The 19,577-nt window shown below is 47.8% G+C and overlaps 1 protein-coding gene across 5 annotated transcripts; it reads right to left on the bottom strand.

The window, feature by feature from the left end:
• Positions 1–22: 22 nt before the first annotated feature.
• On the bottom strand, positions 23–19,546 carry LOC309645036 (phosphorylase b kinase gamma catalytic chain, liver/testis isoform). Of its 5 annotated transcripts, XM_082429546.1 has the most exons (11): positions 19,415–19,546; positions 18,199–18,369; positions 11,520–11,632; positions 4,678–4,853; positions 4,368–4,422; positions 3,275–3,340; positions 3,029–3,192; positions 1,136–1,226; positions 891–1,044; positions 693–818; positions 23–594 (listed from the first exon to the last, which is right to left on the bottom strand). In XM_082429546.1, the coding sequence occupies exons 2-11, from the start codon at positions 18,364–18,366 to the stop codon at positions 301–303; spliced, it is 1,407 nt and encodes a 468-aa protein (XP_082285672.1). In that variant the 5' UTR covers positions 18,367–18,369; positions 19,415–19,546; the 3' UTR covers positions 23–300. The 5 variants fall into 5 exon arrangements, with proteins under 5 accessions (XP_082285672.1, XP_082285670.1, XP_082285668.1 ...); XM_082429544.1 differs by lacking the exons at positions 18,199–18,369; positions 19,415–19,546 and adding an exon at positions 12,037–12,142; XM_082429542.1 differs by lacking the exons at positions 18,199–18,369; positions 19,415–19,546 and adding an exon at positions 11,964–12,043.
• Positions 19,547–19,577: the final 31 nt, after the last annotated feature.

The raw sequence follows: 19,577 nt of genomic DNA, 5'->3' as shown, positions 1-19,577 counted from the left end.
GCACCAGACACAGGACGCTGGCTCTCCTTGGCGTGTAGCAGGTTTTATTGCATACGTGGCACAGGCAGCATGGATAAGGCCAGGCATAGCACTCTGGGTGGCTCTCTTCCACCTCAGCTCTGATCTCAAAGCCCTGGCCAGTGGGGGTAGGTGTACAGGGCTGGTCTCTATGATAGTTTGATCAGTGGCGGGCCTGGCCAGGCATGGCGGGGGCCTGAGGCCAGAGCCCAGAGGAGCTGGAATGATAAAAATCCTCCTCCTGGAGAGTTCTACTTCCTGGGATTCCTCAGGGCTGAAGTACTAGCCCAGCACCAGCATGGCCTCGTCTTCAGTGATAGTAGCTGAGTCCCCCTCCTCTTCAGGGCCCATCATGGGAAAAGGCCCTGGGGGCCGGTGCTGGAAGAGGGCTGCCCGGTTCTGCTGCTCACCCTTCTTCACCCAGTGTCCATAGAGCCGGAAGGCACAGCTGTCAATGAGGCGCCGCACTGGCCGCAGCGCATAAGGGTCCCTCAACAGTGCACTCTTGGTCAGCGGCCGTACACGGTGGGTGCTTAAGGCCACCCGTCCAGCAGCCAGCACTGTCCACACTGCCACCTGGGAAAGGGGGCAGTGTGAGCTCCACTGGCACATCCACCACAAGAAGAATCATGGGACAGAGGAGCAGGCCCAGACCCTGACACTCTCAGGCTTACCCGGAACCGCTGGCGGGGGGTGAGGTTCCAGGGTTGGCTGCCTTCACAGCGCTCAAAGAATGGGTGCTGTAGGGCTTGCTCAGCTGTCAGGCGCTCCTCAGGATCCACCTGCAGCAGCCTCGAGATCTACGGGAAATGCCAGAGCATGAGGGGCAGCTCTTGGGCCTCCCTCCTTGCCCTCTCATGGCCCCAGCTCACCAGGTCTTTCACAGTGTCAGAACGGTCATCCCACTCAGGTGAACTAAACTGGTACTGGCCCTCCATGATCATGCGTAACATCAGGATCTGGCGTCGGTGCCAGAATGGTGGTGAGCCAGCCAGGAGTGTGAACAAGATCACTCCACAGGCCCAGCTGAGAAAGAGACCACAGGCAGGGAGGACTAGGTGAGCGAATGTGTTGACACTACACGAAGGAGGAGGGAAGGGGGAGACCAGAAACTCACAGATCGACCTCCTTGCCGTAGCCTGGGTGGGTTTCATCCATGGAGCACTTAAGGATCTCTGGTGCTAGATACCCTGGAGTCCCACACAACTCTGGGGAGAGAGGCCTGAGATTGATGGGATGTCACAGCCCCCTCAAGGACCCTTAACACCAGACCTCTGCTGGAGCTTCAACACCACCAGGGCCCCAAGTGTTCCCATTCTGCTCCTGCCTGCCTTCTGCCAAGTCTCGATATTACACCCTAGCCCTGCTGAACAATTCAAGGACCCACCAAGGCTCCTGGTGGCCTTCCTGGGAAAACCTGATTTTTAGATTGACTTCAAGGTGCTATCCAACTGTACCACTTGCCTCCCCCAACCCTCCAGCCAACCCACTCCTTACACAACTTTTTATCACGTTTTTACATATATACACACATAGAAAACAAAACTTAAATCTCTTCTGCATTCCTTTCTGCCCAAATCTATTCCTCCTCCTATAATCTCTACTGCGGTTAGTGGAACCACCACTCAACCAAGGGGAATGAGTAGGAATATGGGATTTCTTAAGGCACATTCTGGGTAAATTGTTTGTTTAAAACCCTTCCCTGGCTTCCCATCATGGCCTCAGGATCAAGTCTAGATTCCTACAGCACAGAGCCCTCCATGACTTGATCTAATCCTATATTTTTAGTTTCTTCTGGCACCAATTCTTCCATCCCAGCAATTTCCAAACTGTGATCCATGGCACACTTCCAAGAGATCTTAACAGGCCTGAATTGAGAAATTGAATTTCTCTTGGGAAATTCATTCCAACTCAAACTATTTACTGAACGCCTACCATGTGCCAAGCACCACACTAGACACAGTGGTGAATTTGATGTGCCCTTACCAAGCTCACCACCTACCAGAAAGCAAACAAATAACAGAGTAAGACAGGTATCATGAAGTGGGGGAGATATAAGAGCAAAAAGCAAGGGCTCTAACCTGACATAGAGCTTTAAAGTAAAAGTTGAATTATCCAAGCCAAGGGAGAGGCTGGAGTGGGCAGGGGCAGAAATGATTCAGAATAGGGAAGTGTATGTGGCAGCCCAAAGGGACACAAAGCACAGCATCTGGAAGATGTGTAAGTCCACAGATTAAGACCATGAACTCTGGAGTCACACTGCCCACGTTCAAATCACACCTACGTGACCTTGGGCAAGTCACCTCACCTCATTAAGCCCACTTATAAAATAGAGACACAAATACTATTTCAGAGCTGTTGAGAGGCTCTAGAGAAATAAGCCATGTAGACTCAGCGTGGTGCCTTACTCACAATAAGTGCCCAGTGAATGTTAGCTATTAGTAAGTCCAATGCAGAGCCACTGAAGGAGAGGAAGTAGTATATTAAAGGCTCTGAGGAGTCTCACAGTTGAACTTTGTTTAGTTTTCCACTTGCACTAGAAACGGTTGTCACAACAAATGTGTGGGCACCAGGTGAGAAGGGCTGTCGCGCCACACCAGGCTCCTCATAGCACCTAAGCAGCACACTGTGGACCTGCCTCCGCCAGACCCCAAAGGCACAGCTGAGCCCTGTTATCCCTCGCTCCCTCTTTTTCCTCCTGCGACAAGCCCAGCCTCCCCAGGCCGAGGTCCAAGCCCCTTCCTCTGTGGGTCCCTACAGCTGAATCAGGTACTCCTTCCTGGCATGGCCCCTTGCCTGCTGTGTGCCATGATCTGCTCACTTGTCTGCCTCCAGGTCAGGAAGCCCACATTGATTTGCACACAAGGCTCTGCACCCAGTGGGGACCTGGCAAGCGCTCAATGACCTTCCTTTCCTTGGTACTTGGGACCCAGTTCTCAGACCCAGCCAACCAGCCCCAGGCCTGAGCCTCTTTCCCTCCCAAGCCTCTCAGGGTACCAGGTCCCCTCACCTCGAAGCTTCTCGTCAGGTTCCAAGTGGCAGGAGAACCCAAAATCTGAAAGTCGGATCTGCATATTGTCATCTAGGAGAATATTCTCAGGCTTCAGGTCTCGGTGTACAATGTTGTTGGCGTGGAGAAAGCTCACTGCTTCCAGCAGAGACCTCATGATGGACCTGAGGGAGGCACAGTCTCCTTTGCTTCTCCCTGCCCCGCCCCACCCCTGCTCATCCCAGGGGCTGCAGGCTCAGCCATTACCTGGTTTCCTTTTCTGAGAGGGCCACCTTCTCTGTGAGATAGTCAAACAGCTCTCCCTTCCGCATCCTAAGGGATAGGAGGGGTTGGGAGATAGGTGCACCTCACAGTGGCAGCTGAGAAAAGAAGCCAGTGCTCACAGAAAATACCACGGAAAAGGCCAGTAAAGAGATCCCTCTGTAGACAAACGAAAGGGTCTCGAGACAGAGCACTCCAAGAGTGAACCGGATGTCAGGGGCACTTTGGCCCAATAGGGTGGCCGTCGAAATATCTGCACTGTGCCACAAGGGGGCTATTTTAGCAAGAATAAGTGCCTTGTGATAATAATCACTTACAGGAAGTCTGTGTTATCTGAGAATACACTCAAAAAATGCCTTTTGAAGTGAATCTATTTAGACCACGGACCAAAATTTTACAGTTAATAGTAGCAAGAAAGTTGAATGGGACTTTATTTTGAATTTTGCTTATTTTATCTTGTCTTTAAAAACTGAGGCTATAATTGCAACTCTGCGTCAATCCTTGAAATAAAGAACACATCAGGTTCCGCAAAGTTGCATGGTGGTGTAACAGATACTTCCCACTTCCCCACGACTCTTGCAGAGGGTCATTTCTGTCTGAAGACTGTAAATTTCTTCCAAGGGCCTCTCTTAAACATCTGGTATCCAAACCATTCTCTTTTGAAGTACCTTTGCAACTGGTTTGCATTATAGCACTGTATAATATCTGACATTCAGCTTTAGACCGACCAGAAAAAGAACTGATGGGCAGAGAGAGACTCCAGTGGAGGGTGTTGAACACCGGGCAACTGGTGAGGGAGAGTCTGTTTATAAGTGGTCAGCTCACGGATGAACACTCTCCTCCTAAAACAGGGTCTCATGAAGACCCTTTGTACTTAGCTGGTCACTATGACTCTTGAAGAACTTGCCTCAATCTGGGCACCTAGGGAGAAGGGCCAGAGCCCTGAGCTGGCAGGCAGGCCTGAGCGGGAGCAGAGGAAGGTGTGAGCAGGGTGGTCTTCAGCCCACTGTGCTGTAAGGCTGGGTCCATGCATGGAGGTGAGGAGGAGGCTTCTCGATTGGGGCCGGGAGATACTCACAGGTCAAACACCAGGAACATGAAGCTAGAAGACTCGTAGGAATCGATGAGAGTGACTGGGGAAAGAGGCAGAAAGGCGGAGAGACAGAGATGGAAAGGAGCAGATGCACATTAAAGGGCCTTTTCCACCCTGAGGCAGCAGTGGGCTGTTACTGGGAAGGAAGGAGAACCAAAGGAGGCAGTAGGGACCCAAAGGCTGGCCACACTTTGAGGTGCAGCGGAGCCAGGAGTAAGGGAGCAGAGGCGTGGAGGCAGTGCTGGGGGAAGTGGGCCGTGGGCAGGGCTAACAGGAGCAGGGAATGCAGCCTCACTGATGTGGGGGTGGCCGGCGACCTGGCGAAGGATGTGTGTCTCTCGCCGCGTGGCTTCTCGCACCTCCTCCAGCTGCTCAGGACTCAGCCGCTCAGCTGTCACCTCCATGATCTTCACCGCAAACTCACGGCCAGTAACTCGATGAACGCAACGGCGGACTACAGAGCTCACTCCTCTGCCAGAGTCAGACAACACACAAGTCAGGGCCTCGTACTCTCTCATTTCCACGCAGAGTAGAGCCTCGGCAGCCTCACACCCACTACGCCAGGCTCTGGAAACCCATTTAGACAACAGGGCGAACTCCCAAGGAGCTCACCCTGGCCTGCAGGAGCTTCACAGTAGCCTCAGCAAGCAACCTGTGCACCCAGCAAGGTGCTACACAAAGCTCATAGGGCAGGCAGGCAGGGGTCCTGGGTTCCAGTCTCTGCCACTCCCTCCATGGGTGAGCCTAGGCACTGGGCCCCAGAACCTGCCCCTTGCCCTAGAACCCCACAAGGAGAAAGTGGGAAGGCTCCCTCCAGATTTTACCCACTTCCAGTTACCCCATCTAAATCCCAAAGTTCCCCTACAATACCTCAAGTGAAGGAGGCTCCAAATAAATATTGGGCCACTGACCAGAAGACCAAAGTTGAGAAGTAGGAGATCTTGGTTTAGGCCCCAAATCTGTCACTAATTAACCTCCAAGTGACCCACTGACATAAGGTCTCTGGGCTTCCACTTCACCTGCTCTGAAATGTAGCCAACAATATCTTGAAGGGATGCTGAAAGGCGTTAATGAGGTAGAGACAGGAAAGCCCATTTGGCTTTGTAAAGACAAAGTCCTAGGGAATTCCATGCGGTCCAGTGGTTAGGACTCCACGCTTCCACTGCAGAGGGCTCGGGTTCGATCCCTGGTTGGGGAACTAAGATCACACAAGCCGCATGGCACGGCCGAAAAAAAGAAAAAAAGACAAAGTCCTAGACAAGGATCTCCTTGCTTGGGCTCTGTCACCAACTCTGTGTGACCCTACAAGTATTTCAGGCTAAGGTGCAAATCTCTCCAGGATCTGACCTCATACCACATTTCGCATGCTGCTTCCCTGGCTGCCCTTCACATAACCTCACTGCTGTGCTCCCAGGGCCTCCTTGCCTTTATGTAACTCCTTTTGCTTGAAATGCCTGTCACCCACATCTCTGGTTCAATCAGTGGATGCAAACTATTGACCCTCCAGGCAAACACAGCCCACAGATATATTACACTGTGGTCAGTGCATTGTTATTTACAAGTCTGAATTCACATACCTTAGTTGGAACAAGAACGCTCCAGCTGCCACAATGCTCACCACTTCCTACTCTTTTACTCTTGGTCACTTCACAGTTTTCATTTTCTGCCCAACTACTAAGGGCACCTGAGTTTGAGGTCCCTGGTCTAATTATTACTCATCTTTTAATGAACCTCTGAGAATTTGTGGAAAGCTGGAGACCTCTGCCACATATATCCAACATTTTTATTATTTCGGGGCGGGGGGTTGGTCAAAGATCCTTTGAAGTCATAGAGCAAAGAATCCCTGCTTTAAGGCCCAAAATGAATGCTGCGTCTACCAATTCTTTGTTTATTCTCCAGGAGGGAGGGGTCACTCCCTTCGCTGGTATCCTATAGCATTTTACCTGTAGGAGCATTCCCCTTTTTTTTTTCTTAATTTATTTATTTTATTTATTCTTTTTTTTTTTTTGGCTGCATTGGGTCTTCGTTGTTACACGCGGGCTTTCTCTAGTTGAGGCGAGCGGGGGCTACTCTTCATTGCGGTGCGCGGGCTTCTCACTGCAGTGGCTTCTCTTGTTGCGGAGCATGGGCTCTAGGCAGGCAGGCTTCAGTAGTTGTGGCTCGTGGGCTCTAGAGAGCAGGCTCAGTAGTTGTGGCGCATGGGCTTAGTTGCTCCTTGGCACGTGGGATCTTCCCGGACCAGGGCTCGAACCCATGTGCCCTGCATTGGCAGGCGGATTCTCAACCACTGTGCCACCAGGGAAGCCCCTACCTGTAGGAGCATTCCCTTTTAATTAAGCCTTCCTACTATGTGTCATGACTATCTACATGGGAAACCTGGGTCTTCAAAGTCCAAACTCTTCCTACTGATGCACCCCAGTACCTTGTTCTCTGCCCACCCCTTAAATGTTAAGACTTCCCCAGGATCCCATCCTTGGCCCTGTTCTCAGGCTATATACACTCTCAGTAATCTTATCCACCTCCATGACTTCAACATTCATGCCCAGATTGTCTACCCCACCGCCCCCAGCCATTTTTTTTTTTTTTTGGCGGCACCACACAGCTTGCGGGATCTCAGTTCCTCAACCAGGGATTGAACTCGGGCCATGGCAGTGAAAGCCCAGAAACCTAACCACTAGGCCACCAGGGAACTCCCCCAGATGTCAGGCCAACACATCTTACTGAATGAATTGCTTCCCAAGGATCCTAGAGACCTCTCACTGTCATCATGACCACTGAACACTTCATCTTCCCGACACTAGCTCCTCAATTCCTGATCTCAATTAATAGCAATGCCATTCAATCCGACTCCCAAACTAGAAACCCTGGTGCCATTCTTGGCTTCGCCCTCTCCTCCACAATCTACCACATCCAACCAGTCCAGCCCATCTTGTATTATCTCTCAAATCTGTTTCCTAGTACTCCATCCCCACCACCACAGTGGTCTCCTAACTGTTCTCCCTGCTGCTAATCTCAACCACTGCCACCTATCTGCCACACTGCTTTGAGAACTAGCTTCTTAAAACAGCCCCAATCGTGTCATTCGCTGCTTAAAAACTTCCGTTTAAATTCTTTACTAAGTTCTGTGTCCCCTCATTCCTCAGCAGTACCCCTAAAGCAACTGTCCTCTTTTTAAATGATACCTAATACTTTCAACCTTACAGTTACCTGTGGAATGCATTCAAAATTCTTGTTTTCTTTCCATACTGCCTCCCTATTACTTACAAGATAAAAATCAAATCCGAATTCCTTCATCTGTCACTCAAGGCCTTCACCAACTTCTTAGTCTCTTTTCAGCCTCATCCCTGGCTATAACCCTGCTCTTCAACCTTTGTTTCAGTGACTTATAACTTATCACCAATTTCCAGCTCTTTTAAAGCTTCAGGTCTGAAATTGGTACTCTGGAAAAAGTAATTTAGTTAGAGTGTGCAGGTAATTTACTGTGCAGGAAAAACAAGAGGGAAAAGGTAGAAGAGAGAGACGAGGGATGATGCTACCACAGTAATCTTGGAATGAAATGATAAGGACCCTACTCTCTGATCTGCCTTCTTCAAAACTGGTCCTTCTGTGCCCTTGGCAGTGGAACCACTGTTTTTATCTAAGGGCTCTTCCTAGCCTCAGTGCATCTTCCCTCACCTGGTCCTGAAACCTTGCAGCATCTCAGGACTTGGATCTCAGCTCTCTTCTTTTCCCAATATTCTCTCTTCCCTGTGACCTCCATCCAGACCCAGGGGCTTTTTTTTTTTTCAATTTTGGTCACGCCACGCGCAGCATGTGGGATCTTAGTCCCTGACCAGGGATCAAACCCATGCCCCCTTCAGTGGAAGCACAGAGTCCTAACCATTAGACCGCAGGGGATTCCCCCCAGGGGCTTTAAATACCAACTATGTGCAAATGCTTCCTGCTACGCTGTCTCAAGCCTTGATTTCTCTCCAGAATTCCTGATTCCAACAACCTTTTTGACATCTCCATGTGCTATCTAAAAGAAGTCTGAACAAATCTAATGGTCACACCCCATTGGATTTCCTGGCCTCAGCAGCATGTGTCACAGCAGACCACGCCAACCTTCCAGAAACATACTCTTCCTTTTTTTTTAAAGTTGGTGGTTTTTTAAATTAATTAATTAATTTATTTATTTATTTTTGGCTGCGTTGGGTCTTCGTTGCTGCGCGCGGGCTTTCTCTAGTTGCAGCGAGCGGGGGCGCTACTCTTCGTTGCGGTGTGCGGGCTTCTCACTGTCGTGGCTTCTCTTGTTGTGGAGCACGGGCTCTAGGCGCGAAGGCTTCAGTAGTTATGGCACGTGGGCTCAGTAGTTGTGGCTCACGGGCTCTAGAATGCAGGCTCAGTAGTTGTGGCGCACGGGCTTCGTTGCTCTGTGGCATATGGGATCTTCCTGGACCAGGGATCGAACCCACGTCCCCTGCACTGGCAGGTAGATTCTTAACCACTGAGCCACCAGGGAAGTTCCAAACATACTCTTGTGTTTTTCTTTTTAACTCACAGATGGCATCTCTATAGTTTCCCTTGCTGGCCCCTCCTTCTCTAACTCCTTAATGGTGACATGCCCCACGGTCTGAGCCTAGGCCTCTTTCACTACTCTACATTTCTCTTGCCAACTACTATCTATATGCTGATGCCTCCCAAGTTAACAGCTCTAGCCCAGCGCTCTTGCTTGAGTTCCAGACTCACATGCCCACTGGACAGCTCCAGTTGGTGGAACTCTTGACTTGCTCACACCTCCCTCCAGACTGATCTTCCCCAGTCTTCTTCATTTCAGTAAATGGTACTCAAGCACTCAAATCCAAACCTTAGAATTTATTCTTGTTTTCTTCCCTTTCCCTTGTGGTCCATATCCAATCCTTCAGGAAATTGTATCAAGTCTCCCTTCAAGCCATCACCTAAATTATCCACTTCTCTCCATCTCTACCACTACCACTCTAGTCTAAACCATCACCATCTCTAGCCTGAATGAATCAGTAGCTTCCTAGCTGGTCTCTATGCTTCCATTCTTGCCCCTCTCCTATCCACTCTCCACATAAGAGCCAGATGATCTTTTTTAAATGTAATAACACATCTGTATTGAGCACTCACCATGTGCCAGGATGTGTCCTAAGAGTATCATGTTAACTCTTTCCTTCCTCACAGCAACCTACAAGGTAGGCTCTTTTTCTAATTCTCCCATTTACAATGGAGAAACTTTGAGGCATAGAAAGATTAGGTTCCTAGGCCCCAAATCACAGAAATGTAAATCAGATCACATTACTACCCTACTGGAAACCACCAGTATCACCAGAATAAACTTTACATTCCTTATCCTAGGGAATTCCCTGGCGGTCCAGTGGTTAAGACTTTGCCTTCCAATGCAGGGGGTGCGGGTTCGATCCCTGGGGAGCTAGGATCCCACGTGCCTTGCGGCCAAACAACCAAAACATAAAACAGAAGCAATATTGTAACAATCAATAAAGACTTTAAAGATGGTCCGCATCAAAAAAAATCTTAAAAAAAAATTCCTGGGGCTTCCCTGGTGGTGCAGTGGTTGAGAATCTGCCTGCCGATGCAGGAGACACGGGTTCGAGCCCTGGTCTGGGAAGATCCCACATGCTGCGGAGCAACTAGGCCCGTGAGCCACAACTACTGAGCCTGCGCGTCTGGAGCCTGTGCTCCACAACAAGAGAGGCCACGATAGTGAGAGGCCCGCGCACCGGGATGAAGAGTGGCCCCCCGCTTGCCGCAACTGGAGAAAGCCCTCGCACAGGAACGAAGACCCAACACAGCCAAAAATAAATAAATAAATAAATAAAAATTAAAAATATGAATATCTGCTTAAAAAAAAAAAAATTCCTGGAACTTCCCTGGTGGCGCAGTGGTTAAGAATCCGCCTGCTAATGCAGGGGACACGGGTTCGAGCCCTGGTCCGGGAAGACCCCACATGCCGTGGAGCAACTGAGCCCGTGCACCACAACTACTGAGCCTGCGCTCTAGAGCCCATAAGCCACAACTACTGAAGCCCACACGCCTACAGCCCGTGCTCCGCAACAAAGGAAGCCACCGTGATGAGAAGCCCGTGCACCGCAACGAAGAGTAGCCCCCACTCGCCGCAACTAGAGAAAAGCCCGAGGCAGCAACGAAGACCCAACACAGCCAAAAATAAATAATAAATAAATAAATAAATTTATTTCTAAAAAAATTCCTTATCCTGGCCCAAGGCTCTACATAATCCAACCTCTATTTACCTCCCCAACTTAACTTCCTCCACCTTTTCCCACTCTTACAACATTCTAGTCATTATGATCTTCTATCTATTGCTTGAATAGGCCCTTTCCTATCTTGAGCCTTTGCACACGGCAGTTCCCTCTGCTCGGAATATATCCTGCCTCAGCTCATGACCTGTTCATTCTCATCGTCCAAGTCTCAGCTCCATTAATTACTCTTGTTCCATAACCCTATTTATTTTCTCCCTAGCACTTACACTGAACTTTAACTTGTTTTCGTGTTTACTGTCTCTCTCTACCACTAGAACATAAACTCCAGGAGAACAGAAACCTTGTAAGATGTTAAGGTGTGGGCCTTACATCTCCAGTGCCTAGCACAGTGCACCCAGCACATTGTACATGCTTAGGAAACCTTGATGAATAAATGTATCGGCCACTGCCTCTACAGGTGACGGCTTCCTTCTATTTGGTGTGTGCTGAACTCCTACTCATCCTTCAAGACCCAAATATCACCACTTCTGAGAAGCTGTGGTTTTCTGAGACCCAGCAGCACTTTTTACACAGCCTGATACTTTTTATACGTTCATGTGTCTCCTTCAGTCACATCACTTGGAGTACCTCCAGGGCATAAACATCTCTTCTACCCTCCCCATATCTACCTTTGTGTCTGGCACCCAGTAGGTGCTTGAATTATGTTTGTTGAACACATAAATGAATGAATTCGTGAAAAAATGGGGGCTGACCCAGAATAAGAGTCTAGCCACCAAATGTTCCTCCACTCACCACTGACCCTTCCCATTTAGAACTCTTCACCCCTCAGAGGGAACTGTGTACCCTGGCTAGGACCTGACCTCTCTGGACCTCTGTTTCCCTGCCGTGGGCTCACCTGCCAATGACGTCCTTAGGGTCGTATTTCTGGTAAAACTCCTTGGCCGCAGCCCAGTCGGGCAGCTCATCCTCCGGCCCCACGTCCAGCGTCATTTTGAAGTAGGTGGGGGCCTGTGTGGAGGAAACGGAGGGCTGTGAAGGCAGGGAGGCCCACAGGCTCTGAGAGGACGAACATCGCGGCTCGCGGAGGCGCAGCCCTTGCGGCTGGGGAGCCAGGATCCTGTGGGATGGGGACGGGGTGGGGGAAGGACAGGGACTAGGGAGACCCCACGAAAGGGCCTTAGGGCTCGGGACGGGATGGCAAGGCAGGGAGGGGGGCGGGGGAGAGGAAGGGAAAAGGTGCGGAGGAAGAGGGGAAGGGGTACTCGGACTGGTGGCTGTTGCTGCGCAGGCGCACTTGGGCGGGCGCTGGGAGGGGGCGCGGGGTCTCGCGCGGGCTCACCCGCGGGGGCGGGGAGAGAAGTCAGAGTCGACGCGAGGCCGCCCTGTCGCCGGGTTCGCCTCTTGTCCCTTACCTTAGCCACAGGCAGTGCCGGCGAAGACCTCAGGCCCCGCCCCCATCCTGTCCGCCAATGGCCAGCGCCACCCGAAGACTGAGGTTCAAACACCCTTCCGATTGGAAACTGGTAGTCCAATAAGAAGCCGACAGTCCCGAGGCTGGCTGGCGCGGGAGTTGGAGCTCGGAGTTACCTGAGGTTGCGACGCTAGGGCGGGGCTTCAGATACGGCCAATCAGGGCACGGCATCTGCTGGGGCCAGCAGGGGGCGGAGCTTATTGACCAGTGGGGCTGGAGACCTGGAACGGGACCCGGAAGTTAGATTTACCGGTAAGTGTGACCTCCGGGTAGCCGGTACGCGGGACTCGCTGCGCCTCCGACTCCCGGACTTGGGCATGGTCCCCTCAGTCTCTCAGAATCTCTATCTGAATTCGGCTTTTAAAAATATTAGCAGCCTAGTCCAAAGCGCCTGCTTTGAAGGGCAGAGCATGCAACTTGGACCTCAACTTGGCTACTTGGTACGAGCTTGTACGAGCCACGGCCCGTCAGCCAGAAGAGGCTTTCTCGTCCTGTGGCTGCTCCGACTCTTGAATACCTCCAAAGCCCTAGTGCTCACCATCTGGGGTTATACATTTTCCCAGTCTTCCACCACCACCTCCCGAAAGCCTTGGGGAATGTCACACTTGGTTCGAAGCCTACCAGGTTATGAGATTCTGCCAGGAGCGACTCACTTCATAAATCTTCTCAGTGCACAGCTCAACCCTGGCATTCACTTACTCATTCAACAAATATTTGTTGAGCGTCTAAGAGTTAGACTAATAGCAATGAAAAAAAATAAGGTCCCTACCCTTGTGGAGGTTGTGTTCCAGGAGGCAGAGAATGAATTCATTTAATCTTCTATCTTAGAAATGTCACTTTGGGATTGCAAGCATGTAAGAGGAGAAAAACGAATCCAAGTAACTTTTTAACAGAGTACTTTGACCTTATACCATTAGCCTAAAGACAAAATAGTTGCAAAGAAATCTTGTACTTTACTTAGTAGACTTGTTGTTTGGTAGCATAATGGGATAATTATTTTGAAATTGAGCAAGTGAATAAACATTGATGTAGTTGGCAGCCTAGATTCTTACTGTGGGAATATGGAATCTGGAATAGGGAAAGGAGAGCACCTTATGATTGATTGAAATTGGAGGTATGATTTTAAGAAATTACTTTAGATAAAATTAGATATTTTCTAGCTCTAACCTCTGAAAGGGCCTAGAAGCAATAATGCCCCAGCAGAGTGAGCAAAGCTAGTGTCTAGATACTGATTTCAAAGTAACAGCCCTCAATAAAAGAAACCATGGCTCCTTGGGAGAAATGGCCAATTCCCAGGCTGGAGCAGAGAAAGTACAAAATGAGCCTGGAATAATTTGTGCCAGAAAGCAAGTGAAGAAAGATGGGGACTTAGACACAAGAACCAGGTTGAAATCAGGGACAAAAATGATAATGAGACTGAGAGGGCTATGAGGGAGCCTTCTGATGTACTAGAAATGTTCTGTTCACCTAGGTGGTGATTACACAGGTGTGTTCGTGTAAAAACATTCACCATTCGGCACACATAAGATCTGTGTACTTTACTGTAAGTAAATTATACCTCAACAAAACAATTTAAGAAGGCTAATGACAGTAATGGATATAACAAATTGAATTTAAAAACAATCTGAGACCATACTGACACTAAAAATTGTAAATAAATAAAGAGAAAAAGACCTTCTTTATAGTAGAGTGCCAACTAATAAGTATAGAAAGAATGATAAAGTTAAATCATCAACATTTTGTAAGCGTCAGAATAAATGACTTGGGCAAAATGGGCATTAAATTTACTGGTAAAAATTTGCTGAGGTATTTATACAGATAACTTTTTTTTTTTTGGTAAATTTATTTATTTATTTATTTATTTATTTTATTTTTGTCTGCGTTGGGTCTTTGTTGCTGCACGCGGGCTTTCTCTGGTTGTGGTGAGCAGGGGCTACTCTTCGTTGTGGTGCATGGGCTTCACACTGTTGTGGCTTCTCTTGTTGCAGAGCATGGACTCTAGGCTCGCAGGCTTCAGTAGTTGCAGCACGCAGGCTCAGTAGTTGTGGCGCACGGGCTTAGTTACTCCACGGCATGTGGGATCTTCCCAGACCAGGGCTTGAACCCGTGTCCCCTGCGTTGGCAGGCGGATTCTTAACCACTGCGCCACCAGGGAAGTCCCTATACAGATAACTTTTTAATTACAAAGGAAAAAAAGTATCTTTACCTCTGCAGAAATCTGACAGACACTACCTTAAAATCAAGTTGTCAATGCTACCTCCACCAGTAAAAGGGCAAATTGACATATGCCTCTCGATGTGATGTATTGAGGACATACAGCTTATGTAATATTTCAGCCAAAAATGCATAACCTGAATTCAGTCATAAGAACCCAAACTGAGAGACATTCTACAAATGGCCTCACCTCAAAAATGTCATGAAAGACAAAAAAAGAAAGGGTGAGGACCTACTAAAAATTGAAGAATGCTAAAGAGGTATGACAAACTAAATGCAGTTAAGTGTTCCCACACTGGACCCTAAAGCAAAATTGCTATACAGGACATTATTGGGACAACTGGCAAGTTTGAATATGGACTATATATTAGAAGATAATATTGTACTGATGTTAACTTCTCTGAATTATATAATTGTACTGTAGTTATGTGAGAGAATATCCTTGTTCTTAGGAGATATAGATCATGAGGTATTTAGAGATGAAGGGCCTTCAACTTACCCTCAAATGATTCAGCAGTAACAATTATGTATATTTAGAAAGATATAAAGCAAATGTGGTGAAGTGTTAAACATTATAAATCTAGGTAAGAGTACACGAGTTCATTGTACTGTTATTCTATAGATTTGAAATTTTTTCAAAATAAAGAGTTAAAAAATAGCAAGACCTCATGTAATCAGTTTGGGGAAATGGGATATTCTAGTTAAACTGAAGCTGCTAATTAATCAAATACTAGCTTTAAAAATTTTTTGTAAAAAATCTCTCTAAAATGAGTTATCCTGATGCCCAGGCAGCACCTCACACAAATTAAATCAGAATCTCTGAGGGGGTAAAGCTCAGGCATAAGTTACTTTTTAAGGCTCCCCAGGCTCCCCAGCAGAACCACTGCTGTTTATATGGCTTCTACCCATTGTTGTAGTTCTAACCTCTGGACCAACAATGGATTCCCTTCACTTTTCCTTCCTGAAACACTTTGGAACACTGAAAACAACCATCATGTGCCCCTCCTTCCCCTTTAATCTTCAGTGTGCAACATCTCTAATTCCTTTAGGTGCTCTTTTGGTCTCTCTGCTGGTGAAATAACCCCAAAATTTCATTCCCAGGGTACATGTACTTCAAAAAACATGTACAAGAATGTCCAAAGCAGCATGATTCATAATATCCTAATGGGAAACGTTCCAAAAGTCCACTAACAGAAAATGGGTAAATTGTAATATAGTCATATAATGGAATACAATACAGTAATGAAAACTACAGCTACACCAAATATTGATCAATCTCACAAGCAATGTTAAGTAAAAGAAGCAAGACATAAAAAGAATACATATGATTCCATTTATATAGTGTTCAAATGCAGGCAAAACTAAACTACATTGTTAGAAGTCAGAATACTTGTGGGTAACAAACAGAAAGTTACCTCTGGGAAGAAACGAAGGTGTAGCGATTGGAAAGGGTATAAAGGAGGCTTTGGAGTGCTGGCAATGTTAAATTGGTTAAATTGACTGAATGGTGGTTTTTCAGATGTTTTCTTTGTGTTAACTTATTGAGCTGTATATTCTGTTTTGGATATTTTGCTTTATGTACCTCACAATTTTAAAAATGTTTAAAATATTATCACAAGGCCAAGATAAAGGATATGAAAATTCATTATAATCATACAAGTTTCTACATACAGGGTGGTGGTTGCTATTATCCAATCCTTTCACTCCTCTCTCAGCTCTGGAACTGTCTAGGTTGAATTCCAGCTCTGCCACTTACTAGCTGTGTGACCTTGGATAATCTGTGCCTGTTTCCTCAACTATAAAATAAAAACAGTAGTACCTACTACTGAGTGATTTTGAGGACTGAAGAAGTTAAGAAATATAAAATGCTTATTAGCACACAGCCTGGAATATAGTAAGCACTCAATAACTAGTAGCTGCTGCTATGACTTTTCCTCTGTGGCCTAAGGGTCTCTGTTGATAGGTAAGGGAGAAGCTTGGGTCTTTCCAAGAAGGGAAACTTCCAGAAGAAGAAGGAAAAGGGGGGAAAAAATCCTTTCCTCCTCTTGAAGCTCCTAGGTAAGGGGAGATGCAGGCTTCTGCCATCAGTCAGATGTCCAGTCTGGCTCTCACTAAGGGCCCAGGGAAAAGCAGGGGAAAAACAATTAGACAGGAGCATTTCGCCACTAAAAAAGATTTTTATTACAAAACAAATACTAATAAAATCAGGCCTGGGCTTCAACCCCACCTCCTAGAGGCCCCTAGGATGGAGGAGATTGGGGGGAATAGGGGATGGTGGGCACTGAAAGAACAGAGCAGGCTGACCTCCCCTCATCAGTCTCAGCTGCTGCCTCTCTCTTCCAAAGCCCTTTGAGAGAGGCACCATCCTTCCAGCCAGGAAGTACCATTGTTGGCACCAGACCCTAGCAATGCCGCATTGCAGGATCCAGGATGTCTCGGCTGACTCTCAGCAAAGGCCAGCCAGGGTCACTCAGCCTGGGCGATGGCGTAGGAGAGCAGCCATAGAAGCAGCGGGCCCAGAACAAGGACAGCAAGCCAGACGGCAAAGCTGGCCAGGATGAACCTCCGGGCCCGGGACCCCCAGTGCACTGCCTCCTCCAACCGGCCTGCCTTATGCCGCTCTTCCGCCTGTGGGGGCAGGTTTTTGGTTAGGTTCTCCCCCTGCTTCTGCCCCAAAATGCCCACTGCCCCACTCCAATCCTATATCCTCGTCTTGGCTCAAAATCTCACACCCAAACCCTCCACCTCCCTTTCCAGTTTCTAACTCTCATGTCTCAACTGCAAAGTAAGGTACCCACTCTGCTCTGCCTCCTTTTCAGGACGGCTGTTGTTTGCTCAGAAGATCACATATGGGAAAATACTTTTCATTTTATTCCCCATCCTTTTCTCATTTCAGATTCATTCAGAATTTGGAATTCTTGGCAAGAAACAGTGAGCAATCTTGGAGTATTTCACTCATGTCCAACCAAACAGCACTCCATTCTCATTAGCCCAATGGGCCTCATCTTTTTCATTAAGGATTCTTTTTATGATTTTGCCCTAATGAAACCCAGAAATTATGATAAGAAAACAGTTTGATAAAAATACAACTAGGGTCGAGGAAATTCCAAAAGGTACACGTGCGGTTTCTGTTAGATGTTTTGAAATGGTGAAGCCCTCTCAAAAACTTCATAGCTTCTTCTGAACTCCTATACATTGTTCTAGTTACTGCTCGGCTGCCCTGAGTCTTGCCCCTTCCCATTCTTCCTCTTTATAGGCCTTGAGAGTGGACCTTACTGCAACACAAATCTGACCATGTCATTCTCCTTTGCAAAAATCCTTGAAAGGCTCCCCAGTACTTCCCAGATAAAGCTGAAACTCCTAAGCACAGCACTGGAGGCTCTTGGGAATCTGGATCCTCTGGCTTCATCTCTCACTATTCCTTACTGGTTCAGTCATGCTGAACTAACAGTCCAGGTTGCCTTTGTATAGGCTGCCTGTGCTCCCTTCGCCTGGAATGCACTTTTACCCTTATTCACTCATCCTTTAAGATTACTTTCTTTTTACTCCCTTAGGATGCCTTTCCTGTCACCTACTCTATTATACACGTACATGTACTTACATACATATACATACACATACATAGCTCCTGGAATACCCTGTGCTTCCTCTATCATAGTACTGATGAGCTGTATTCCATTAATAATTACCTATTTTCACAGCCATCTCTTTTGCTAGACTGTGGGCCCTTTGATGGCAGGAACCATGTCTTATTCCTATTTCTGGCACCAGGCCCACAGCCAGACTCTGGCAGGTACTTATTGTTTGATCAATGTAGATAGATCAGGTATACAGAACCATTGCCTTACTACACCCACACCCCTGCTCCCATAGGAATTGCTTTCCTCACCTTGATGGCAAACACAAGGGCCACGACTCCCAGGCAAGAGCAGCCACATATAATGCTAGTAGCTGCCAAGTAGCGGAGGCGGAGCGAGCAGCAGCGAATGGGGGATGGAGAACGAGCAGCTTCCGTGTTGCTCACCAAGCTCTCCACTGCCTTCTCCTCGTCCTCCATAACCTGTGGGCGATACAGTCAAGATACTTGTAAGCCCAACAACTGAACCACTGGTAGAGTCTTGCTCAGACTCTACCCGTCTCTCTGATCATGTCGTGGCCTAGTCGAACTCTCAGGAATGCTGCCTTACCTGGGGAATTCCCCTAGTGACTCATAGACTGAGAGGAAATGTGTGTCTGGAATCCTTTTTCCTCAGCCTAAGGTTCCCAGTCTTTAAAGGCAAGCTGGTGTGAATGTAGCATTATCTGTATTACTTACTGTTTTGGCAAGTGGGGAAAAGCAAAATGACAGGTACATGCTGAGAGGCAGTAGAAAAACACAGAATCTCAAAAACTGCTAGGAGTATGAGACTACCCAATTCAGTGATTTTAAACTGTATTTCAAAGGGCCCTGAAGTTCCTTAGAGGCTGCCCTCAAATATTAAGGAGGAATCAGAGAATGGCATCCTAGGTCCTGTACTCCACTTTAAGAAAATCAGCCATTTCATGTGAAAATAGTCCTGGGGATGGGGGAAAGGAGGGGAAAAGTACCCATCTAAGCTCTCTTTGTAGCTGAGGAAACTCACCTTCAGAAACACCTCACCCTCCCCAAATCAGAGCTTCCCTTGCTATGCTCCCTTCCACCTCCTCTCTCCATTTTACCCAGGTCATACAATACAATCAGATTAACACCGAGTCCAAATGACCCCATAAGCCACACAGAAACCTGCATAATGATGCCCTACTTAATCATTTCTCATCTCCCTATTTCCCAAGCCCTCAGAGCCCTGGCATCAAACTGCCTTTCTACCTTCATCCCCAACCATTCCCCTTCACCCTAGACAAAATGAAAACATTTGCAGTTCTCAGAACCCAAGTAACAAAGGATAGGAAAGGTTAAAGAGAAGAGGCAAGACAAGAGCCAAGAATGATATGTGCCACAAAGCTGCAGGAGAATGGATATGAGGAAAGAACTGAGATGAGGTAAACAGTACAGTCATCAGGGGAGAACACAAGGAGAGGGTCCAGGGAATTGAGATCAGAGAAAATGTAAAAACGGGGACTCTTACCTGGCTATAGGCCTTGAGGAACTGTGAGTTTCGGCTCCTGCCTCAGGTTTGATTTGGCTTGGGTGGAGATGGAGCTGACTCAGGGCTCCAAGCCAAGCCCAGGGGTGGGGTTGGGTGGCCAGCCACCATCCGAAGAGCCCCAGAAGCTCAGAAGGGGGTGTGG

The sequence above is a fragment of the Balaenoptera physalus genome (genome assembly GCF_965194825.1).
Source record: "Balaenoptera physalus genome assembly, chromosome: 16".
In the NCBI taxonomy this organism is placed as follows: domain Eukaryota; kingdom Metazoa; phylum Chordata; class Mammalia; order Artiodactyla; family Balaenopteridae; genus Balaenoptera; species Balaenoptera physalus.
The sequence above is the reverse complement of the archived record's forward strand: the minus strand, read 5'-3'. Positions and strand labels throughout refer to the sequence as shown.

Bases quoted from the DNA above. Each gene is read 5' to 3' on its own strand.
- LOC309645036 (XM_082429546.1), bottom strand. From the start codon at position 18,366: ATGGAGGACGAGGAGAAGGCAGTGGAGAGCTTGGTGAGCAACACGGAA. The intron at 4,854-11,519 runs GTGAGCCCACGG...TGACTCTGGCAG, and splicing joins CCTAAGGACGTCATTGGCAG to AGGAGTGAGCTCTGTAGTCC. The intron at 3,341-4,367 runs GTGAGTATCTCC...CCTATCCCTTAG, and splicing joins ATGTTCCTGGTGTTTGACCT to GATGCGGAAGGGAGAGCTGT.